The sequence below is a fragment of the Condylura cristata genome, unplaced genomic scaffold (genome assembly GCF_000260355.1).
Source record: "Condylura cristata isolate star-nosed mole 26May11 unplaced genomic scaffold, ConCri1.0 scaffold00012, whole genome shotgun sequence".
In the NCBI taxonomy this organism is placed as follows: Eukaryota; Metazoa; Chordata; class Mammalia; order Eulipotyphla; family Talpidae; genus Condylura; species Condylura cristata.
This window is the reverse complement of record NW_004567113.1, coordinates 4,579,354-4,589,948: the sequence shown is the minus strand read 5'-3', so window position 1 is coordinate 4,589,948 and position 10,595 is coordinate 4,579,354. Positions and strand designations below refer to the sequence as shown.

Sequence of the window (10,595 nt, the reverse complement as noted above, 5' to 3'; positions counted from 1 at the left end):
TGCAAAATGAGTTTGATCCCCAGCCAGGGAGGTGACCCACGCAGTGTGGCAGACCTCTCCTGATTCGCCCACTACTCCAATCAGCAGTGTATTCCAGTCGATCTTCCTGTTCTGCTCTCCACTCTGTTTGTGGTCATTCCTCTCACCCACACACCTCTGTCCTGTACCCCAGTAATTTTATGAATAAATAAATCTTAAAAAAAAACCAGTTTAACCATAATGCTTTCTAAACATTAGTTTTTCCATAAAAATCATACTACAAAACCTCTTTCTGAAATGTTTCACTGGCTATCCCCATGACCTCCACTTCTCCTCTCATCAACTCAGATATTATTTTCCTTTACAACTCTTAGACTGATTATTTCTTTTCAGGTGTCCCTCATATTTGCTTTCTTATCCCAGTATCTTGACATATTTTTGATAATAAATTCCTTAACTTTTGTCTTTTTTAACTTATAGAACTTTCTAATATTCACATGTGGTCTTAGAGAAATAATGACATTTTTCCAAAGAAAATACTGGTCATTAATTTTCATATATCAAAATGGTATGTGTTATCCCTAAACAAAAGAGAAACAAACACTGTATGACAATGCCAGAGCATGTTTTCTGGGGGGAGAAGGGTACTTTAAATAGGCTATTAAGAAATAGTCTCATTCTCCATTCTCTCTTTAATATCTTTGAACTGCATATGTGAGCAGAATTGTAAGAAATTTCTAGTGACTCATTCCTGGTTTGTGCCATCCTCGTTTTCTGTGAATTCATGCATATTAAAACCTAGGAGCAGCTCTTAGTGAAGCCTGGCAGTAGAGCTTGGTACTTGTACCTATCAAAAATGTCAGATGAGTTTTTTCAATGTCAGCAAACAATATTCCAGCAAACAATATTCCATAGTTATAAAAATATTGGAATTAGCTTAAAATCTCCAAATTGCAAGTAGCGTGGTAAATCAACTAAGCAATTAGTATGAGAATTTTAAAGTGACTGAATACAAATTCAGAATTATGAAGTGATTATCTAATAACTCAATGAGTGAGGTGAATAAAACCTGACTAATATGAAAATTATCAACCACTGAAACATTCATTTCTACAAACAGGTCTATGAATCTTCATGCTAATGCACTTAGATTGATAAACTACAGGCATTCTGTGAAAGCTTTATTTATTCTAGCTGTTAGGGATTGTGCTTTAGAGACTGTCATCCAGATCATCAGCAAATCGCAATCTGCAATTTGTTAGCATGTATTAGGGAGATAGGTTGCTACCAGCTTAGATTCAGTCTTGTAGATATTATTTTAAACTAATTGCTGGAAATGAATTCTAAAAACAACAGTTAAAAAGTTTTTTTTTTCATTTTTGTTGCTTACTGTTTCTGTAAGACTCAAAGTCATTGAGATACACTTTGACAACACATATTAGAAAGCCACAGTCCATTATCTCCTATAATCTGTTCTCTAGTGAAGGACACTTAGACCACTCTTCTGCCACAATCCATTCTACATTATATTCACAAAATTACTTCCTGATGGTGTTATTCTACTCTGAAAAGTTCTAATTCCCTGCAAAATAAAATGTAGACAACTTAAGACAACTCAATGACCTGCACTATCTGGTCCCACTTAATATACTCTTTATTTTCATGTATTCTGCAATATAGTACCCATACCAAAAAAAAAAAAAAAGATAAGCCTAAATTAATCAGTAGTATAGTAGCATTCAAGTAAACACTGTTCAGAACAAAAATAATAGAATACTATCACTAGCATTGTAGAATCCTTTCCTTGTGCATCTTTCTGATATATGTTCTCCAGCATCCCAGAGTTAACTACAAGGACATATTTGTTTCCTTCATAGCTTTATAGACTCTTGAACTTAAATGCATAGTTATTTTTACCTGTTTTAATTGTTTCAAAAATGGATTTAACTGTTTTATTGAAGTATTTCTTTTTTTACTCAGCAGTATTCTTTTAAATGTTCACTCATTTTCTCATATTGTATACTTTTTAGTAATCAGTTGCATCAGTATACCACAATTTGTCTTTTTTAACATGCTTTACACTTGTGTTTTTAGATTATTTCTAGACTTTGGATTTTGCAAATGCATTTTTAGCCATCTATTTTTAATATGTAGGATTTATCCAAGGAGTGAAATTGCTATTACAGGGTTAAATACGTACTCATACTAGATAAATATGTGGCACTCAAAATCAGGGGGTGGGTGGGGGCTATGGAAATGATTTACTAAAAAAAATCTTCATTCTCTACTAAATGTGTCAAAATATATTAAAAAGTGATTGTACCAGTGTAACGATCAAGTAGGAATAAATGATGGGTCTATTTCTTCATGTCCCTAACAATATTAGGGTTTTCAGTCTCTGTTTCACCTCTCTACTACTGCTTTGGTTTTCTCTACTTTGTTGATTCCTTTACTTTTGGTTATCAATTCGTACTTATTCTCTGATTCTGATCTGCTAGTAAACTCAGTCATTATGTTCTTGACTTTGGCCATGGTTAGTTTTAATCTTAAACTTCTGCATAGTTCTTTTTCATTTTGTAATAACTTTCCATCGTTTCAATTTACTAGTAATATAAAAGTCCTTTATTGCTTTAATCATAGTAAACATATTTTTATGATATGGATATGAGAATTACAGTTCCTGAGTTCTTGAAATATCAACTTCTGTTGCATATTATTTCATTCATTTTAATATATGAAAGATTGTTTTCTTTCACATTAAGTTTGTTTTGGATGTGATATGCAAATAATTATCTGAAAAAAAGAAATGAGAGAAGTGAAATTTTTTTCCTGAAAGGATAATATTTTATTTGTTTGTTTGGTTTTGGTCTTTATTTTCTGACAGGCATCTGAAGTCTTTATAAGTATTATAGCACCTTATGTCATTTTAAAATTTGAGATAAATTATTGATTTTTAGGATTCAAAATATTATTTTATGATTTAACATATATGCAGAAAAACATGAGCAATAATAGTTAACTTGTATGGATTCTAATTTAGACTTCTTCACAGCTTTTCTTGAAAGCTTCAGTTGAAATTATTATTCTTGATTTTTCCTGTCTGCTAAAATAGCCCATATCCAGCAACTAACAAAATGTAATTTTACTTTTACTATTCTCCAATTTTATTTCTCCCATATTTTGTTGTATCAGTTATGATGTATGCCACTTTTGACTTGTATATTTTAGCACATGCTTATTTCCCTAAACTTGATTATAATTATTTTGAAAATATTGTCTTGACTTTATACCTCATTTCTCACTATATTGAGTATAGTAATTTTGTATAGTATTTGCTCAATGCATGTTAGATGGATGAGTGATTGGGTGAATATATTTTGGAAATAGGTGCACAGATAAAAGTGATTAAACCAAACTTAATGCTTTCATATAGGAAGAACAAGTATATTTTCTGGTCCGAGCACATCAGTCTTATTTCTGTTTGTGTTTTCCTATCAAATTTATTGTCCAATTGTCCATAAAACACAACTGAATGAGACAGAATTTATAGATAATTATCTAAATCTATAATGGATCTTAGAACAAAACTTAGTATTGCTATAAAAGAAAAGTGATAGGATGAAATAAAGGTTTAATTAGGGCATAAATTTTAGAACATAGATTTGTCAATAATTTATCACCTCAGAATATTAAATAGCCATTTAAAGAAATTTATCAAATCATATATTGGGATATCATTTTTGGTACATAGAATATCTAGCTCTACAAAACAGCTAATTAATATTCTTAATTGTCACATAAAGAAAAGTTTATTCTCTCTAAGTACAAACTCATTTTATACTTTGTAACTAAAGCTCTCGAAAAATTAATCTTCATTTCTACGGAGTAAAATAGATTGACCTCAGATATTTCTTTTATTCCCGTATAGGAAGAACCTTTTGTTATGGTCTCTGAAAATGTCTTGGGTAAACCGAAGAAATACCAGGGATTCTCCATTGATGTTTTGGATGCCTTATCTAACTACCTGGGTTTTAACTATGAGATTTATGTTGCACCAGACCACAAATATGGGAGTCCACAAGAAGATGGGACGTGGAATGGCTTAGTAGGTGAACTAGTCTTTAAGGTAAGCATTTATTCATTAATTGATCACATATTGACAGGTTGATATGTGAAAACTAATTTCATATAAAATGAATAAAAGATGAATCATTAGGCGGTGGTGCTGAGTACAGAAGTCTCATTCAATACTATATTATGAACTTGGTGGACAGACAAACTGATAACAAAGTAAAACTATCTTATAATAATGTTGTCAGTATATGATGAATGAAGTCACAATGTGCTTACAAACACAATTCATGTCATTGTTTTCCTTTAAAAATACGGTGATGTTTACAAATAATAATGAAATAAATTTGTATTACTTAGGAATGGATTATTTAGCATTAGCATCCAAATAAGATAGAATTCCTTTTATATATTTCTCCTTGTTCTTTCAGTTCTCACAGAGGTTTCTAAACTTTTTTTTGTATCCTTATTTTTTCAGTTTTTCCCCACTTTTTTGAAGTTTATTTATTAGGTGCACACACATATTTAATTACTATGTCATGGCAGATTAGCCCCAAGCCTGCCCACTGGTGCCCAAGAAGTGTCTCTTTAATAATCATACCTTTCAAATGCATCTGTCTGCCCACTTGTGTCTATGCAGGCACTTGCTTGTCCCATTATTTTTTTCCTAGTAAATGTGCCCTATTTAATACAATAAATAAATAAAATAACTACTATGACTCCTGATGAGTTGTTCAATATTCAGAATTGGATCTATACTGTACTATATGATTTATGTGTGTGCCATATTTCCCTCTGTTTCTTCTTTTCTCTGACTATTTGGGTAAATTGAATAGCTGTTTTTTTTTAAAGATTTATTTATTTATGCATACAGAACTGGGGTACAGGCCAGAGGTGCAGGGATGGTGAGAGCAATCATCACACACAGAGCGGGGAGCAGAACAGGAATATCGATGAAGTACACTGCTGAGTGGAGCAGTGGGCAGGTCAGGAGAGGTCTGCTGCACCATGTGATCACCTCTGGGGCTGGCAGGAATCGAACTCATGCTGAAGTGGCTTTAGCTTCTTAGTGTTGTGTTTTAACCTGCTGCGCCACCAGGGAGGGCCTGAATAGTTTTTTTTTTTTTTTTTAATTTCATCTATTGAATTTTAGTTAATTTTTTTTGTGTGTTGTTGATCTGTGGTTATTATAGATTATAAAAACATGCTTAGCATGTCACTTTCTAGCAAGATTACTATTTCATCACTTCACAATTTTTAAAAAAAGTTTTAAATTTGCAGCAATTTATTCTATTCCCACCTACCCTGATGTTGTTCCAACAAGGCACAGGGAAGTTTCTCTATTTATTCAGGAGACAGGTAAAGGAGAATTCTAGAACCCTGAGTGAAATTTTCAGGTTCTTAGTGACCTTTTTGCACCATTTGTAGTGAGGCAGCCAAGCACAGGACAGGAGAAGCTCCAGGGCCAGGAGTTTGGCAGGCCTTTACTCTGGGCCTTCTCTGGTGTTCTGTCATGGTCTTCCTTCTATATATTCAGTCATCCTTTCATAGTCATTCTGCCACTGCATCATTTCCTGTCTCTTAGTGAACAGTCCTGATAGCCTCAGACTCCAAGCTGAGATGTGCGCACTCATGCATGGCTACACCAGGTGTTCACAATCAAGCATTCCCTGAGCCATTTTTGCAAGAATGTTCTGCATTCATGGCTGCAGGTGATAGTTTCACAGGCCAACAGTGAAAAGTCTGAGCATCACTTACCCTACATCTGTTCTTTGTACTTTTGTGATATTTACAAATTTGCAAACTTAACAGTAAAACATAGCTTTTCATTTAAACAATAATAGGTGGTCCTCCTTGGTGGCCTAAGGCTTAAGTGTTAGTGTTATTAGCCCAATGGCCTGAGTTAGCAGGGAGCTAACCCACTTAAAGCACAGCAGACGTCTCTCACCTGCTGCCCTTAGCAGTGTCTTTCAGTAAATCCACCTGTTCTGCTCCCTACTTTGTCTCTGATGAATCCTCTCCCACCCTGTACCCCTGATCTATAACCTACTACTTCTATGAAAAAAATATAAACAGCTCCTTTCAAATATATATAAACGCACATATAGAGAAAAATTACATGTCCTATATATATTATATATAGCTGGGGCTGTATTACATTTGTTTACATATCTAAGCTCCTGTCTGTTATCATTTACTTAAACATGAAGAACTGCCTTTGAAAAATCCAGGAGTATAGTCTTGTAAGTGGCAAATACTCTTAGTTTTTGTTGACTTTGAAATATTCAACCTCAGTTTTTAACAATATTCTGAATACATATAAAACTCTGAAGTGACAATATGTATGTGTGTGTGTATATGTATATAAATATATATATATATAATATACATATATATTCAATATTCACCATTTGGGAGATATCAATGTGTTGTCTTTTGTTATAAATTGTTTCTGATGCAGTTAGTCACCATTTATACATTTTTTAACATGGAGATGGCAGTTTAAAAAATAACTTTTTCATTTTTAAAATGACTTTGATGTTTAACAAGATGATAAAAATTAATGAAGCAAATAAGTGAAAAGAAACAGGTTATATAACCTATAAAGGAACTGATTTAGCTAATAAGAGACTTCTCTGAAGAATCCATGTATACAAGAAGAGAATGGAGTGGCATAATCAACATAGACCAAGATAAAAATGTCCAGTCAAGAATAATCTGTCCTGCAAAGCTCTCCTGTAGGTCTGAAGGTTAAATAAGGGCCTTTTCACCCAAATAGAATTTTAAGGAGTTTGAAAACACTAGACCTCCTGGTAGCCAAGAAATATGAAAACAGAATTCAGTTTTTAACCAAGGGGAGGAGTTAAAGCAAAGAACTAAGCAAGAAATTAAATAAAATCACAAAATTATGGGAAAGCATAGTAATATACTTTCATATGTCAACAATTACTCTTAATGTCAATGGACTGAACTCACCAATGAAAAGATAGGGTATCTAGTTGGATTAAGAAACAAAATTCAATCTCTTGCTGAATAAACTGATCTTGCATCCAGGACGGGACTAGCTGAAGGGGCCTCACATCAAGGACACAGCGATGAGTCACCCCCTTTGGAGTCTGAGTTTAGAATCTATAAAAGAGACCCTTCCCCCTTATTGGGTGGGCAGTGGCTATGGACCCCACTCTAGGGGCTCCGTCTCAGCTGCTGTCCCGGAGCCCCCTTACTGAGGGGGCAGTGGCTGCGGACCCAACTCTAGCTGAGTCTTAGGAAAAATGAAAAAGTAGAGAAACCTCTATATAGATTCTCAAAAGAAAAAGGACACAATTCAAATAAATTGCATAAAAAAGGACATAACTCAACTAAATATTATCAGAAATGAAAGAAGACTTTTAAAACAGGCACTAGAAATGAGTTATGTCCTTTTTTATGCAATTTATTTGATCTTCAGAGATTACTATGAGTATTCATGTGTAAACAAGTTCAACAACCTAGATGAGATGGACAGATTACTCAAACTTTAAAATCAAATTAGAGTAGGAAAGAACTAGAAAACCTGAACAAACCAGAAACAGGAAAGGAAATTGAATAACAACAAAAACTCTCTCAAGAAACATAAGTCCGGGACCAGATGATTTCATAAGTGAGTTCTACCAAATTTATGAGTATGAATTAATATATATCTTGCTCAAAGTCTTCCAAGATATTGAGAAAAAGGAGTAGTTTCAAATGTATTTTAAGGGGACAACACACTCTACTACCACAATCAAAGAAAGACAACACCAAGAAAACAACAGAATAAAATAATCCCTTATACACAGATGCTAAAATACTCAATAAAATCTTGGCACATCAAATCTAAAGGATTATACTTACCGATCAAATGGGTTCCACAAAGTGAGGGGGGATGGTTCAATATCTAGAAAATAGTCAATTTAAGTCACAGTGTCAACAAAAAGATAAAAACTATATGTTCATATTAATAGATGCTAATAAAGCATTTTATAAGATTCAGCATACACTTATGTTGAAAAATTGTGAATAAGAGGAACAAATTTTTTTTAAGATTTATTTATTGATGCATAGAGAACTGGGGTGTAGGCCAGAGGTGCAGGGGCGATGAGAGGATTCACCAGAGACAGAGCGGGGAGCAGAACAGAGAGTTTGACAAAGGACACTGTTGAGGGGAGTAGCAGGCAGGTCAGGAGCAGTCCCCAATGCCATGTAGGTCACCTCCTTGACTAGGGATCGACCTGGAGTTAAAACAGCTGCAACTAGCTCTGTAGTGCTGAGCTTTAACCCACTGTGCCACCAGGGAGGGCCCAAGAGGAACAAATCTTAACACACAAAAGCCACAGAGACAAATGTACAATTAACATTCTCATTACTGAGAAAATAAAAGCCTTTTCATTAAAATCCAGTAGAAGACAAGGATGTGAATTTTCACCATCACTATTCAGATAATAACTGATGACCTATGACCTATCTAGTCAAGAGAAAGATATAAAAAAATCTAAATTGATACAGAAGAAATAAAGCTATCATTATTTGTAAATGACATGATAATATACACGAAGAACACTAAAAAATACACACACACACACACACACACACAAATTGAGACAATAAAATAAATAAAGAGGCAGGGTATAAAATCAATACAAAAAATCAGTTGTCATTTTATAATGAGCCAGAAGAGGGAGAAATTCATAAAACCAGACCACTTGCAATCAAACCAAAAATATGAGATATTCAAGGAGAAAATCCATGAAGGGTGTGAAGGACCTATACAAGGAAAGATACAAAGTGTAATTAAAAGGAAATGGAAGTAAACACAAAGAATGGAAATCTCACAGACCAGAAGAATCAATTTTGCCAAAATGGCCATCTAACCCAAGGCTAATTTACAGATTCAGTGTAATCCCAATAAAATTTCACTGCTGTTATCCAAGGAAATGAAACATATATTACTGAACTTCATGTGAAACCACAAAAGATCCTAAGTAACTAAAGCTATTATGACCAATAAATAAATAAATAAAAGTATGTTGGGGAGTAGGGATACTGACACTGCACATCCAGTAATATACATTGGAACAAAAATACCCTGAAGAGTCAAGGAAATCATGTTAGAAGTGAAATGAAGGGTATCAAACCCCAAGACTTCAAACTATACTTCAGAGTTAGATTACTCTAAGCAATATGGTATTGGAATGAAAATAGTCTCCCTGACAAATGGAGTAGAATTGAGAGCCCATGTATAAATACACATGTTTATGACAATGACAAAGGAGACAGAGTATACATGGCAAAGGACACCTTATATAACATTAATTCAAAATTGATTAAAAACATGAATGTAAAACCAGAAACCACGAAAGTAAAGAGAAGAAAATATAGAACAATAGTAAAAGAAAGAAAGAATAATGTAAATTAATCAGGCACCCTAAAATAAAATGACACCGTACTGAACTGGAGAAAACTTTTTCATATTATGAAATGTTTTTAAATTAATGTATTTCTTTAGATTATGATTAATTTTTATACTATATTTAATGTTTTCCCTCAGAGGAAATCCCCATAGTTCTCCCAACACCATAATACATCATGGATCTTTTAAAGGTAATCTCCAAGGCTACAATGAATTCATATAACTCAACAAAAGTAAACAAACAAGTCAATCAAAAAAATGGGCAAAAGTGCTAGACATCCCAAGAATACAGAGATGATCAAAAGTAACATGAAAATATGTTTATCAGCACTTATCATCAGAAAACACAAACCAAAACTACAGGAAGATAGAACCTCATATCTGTGGAAATGGCCCATACTGAAAGATTTGATAAACATGTAGAAGGAAAGGAACCCTTGAATAATCTTGGAAGGAATGCAGGCTGGTGTAGCCTTTGTGAAAAACAGTATGTCAGTTTCTCTATGGTAAAAATAGGTCTGCCATATGATACAAGATGTCTTCCACATGGCATTGCAGACCTCTCCTGTTTGCCTGCTGCTCCTCTCAGCAGTGTACTTCATCAATCTGCCTATTCTGTTACCCCCTCTGTCTTTGAGGAATCCAATCAACCCCCCTCACTTCTAACCTCCACCCCTGTTCTTGTACACATAAATAAATAAACCCTTTAAAAATAAAAATTAAAATTACTTTGGGGGTAATTGTCACTGGTCAGGGTTTCCTCTCTCCTGGATTGCAGCTACAGAATTTCAGTATTTCTCTATCCTTTCTCTCTTGACAGTCTTTAATGTATTTTTAATGCAGTAGACTGAGTTTTCTAGTAACTCTTCTTCTCATGAATCCATCATATAGTTTCCCATTCTACCAAAAAATGTCTACATAATTTAAGTGATCCTAACTCTGTCCTAACTGACTCCTAAAGCTGATCCTTACTAACTCCCTTTCTAATCTGTGTAGCTTTCTCATCCTGTTCCAAGTCCACAGTCCTCCTTATTTGGCCTCACAGTTGCTGAACTTGACCTTTTGTATTTCTTGTCCCATCTTCCTAGTATGTTCTTGAACCAGACACTTTTTTTTT

At 33.9% G+C, this 10,595-nt stretch overlaps 1 protein-coding gene across 2 annotated transcripts in view; it reads left to right on the top strand.

The window, feature by feature from the left end:
- The window catches only part of GRID2 (glutamate receptor, ionotropic, delta 2), a 1,454,036-nt gene that overhangs the window by 1,123,510 nt on the left and 319,931 nt on the right, over positions 1 to 10,595 (top strand). For both annotated transcript variants that reach the window (XM_004681119.2, XM_004681118.2), the window contains one exon: positions 3,908 to 4,105. In XM_004681119.2, coding sequence (XP_004681176.1) covers positions 3,908 to 4,105 — 198 coding nt within the window. The remainder of the gene's footprint in view (positions 1 to 3,907; positions 4,106 to 10,595) is intronic.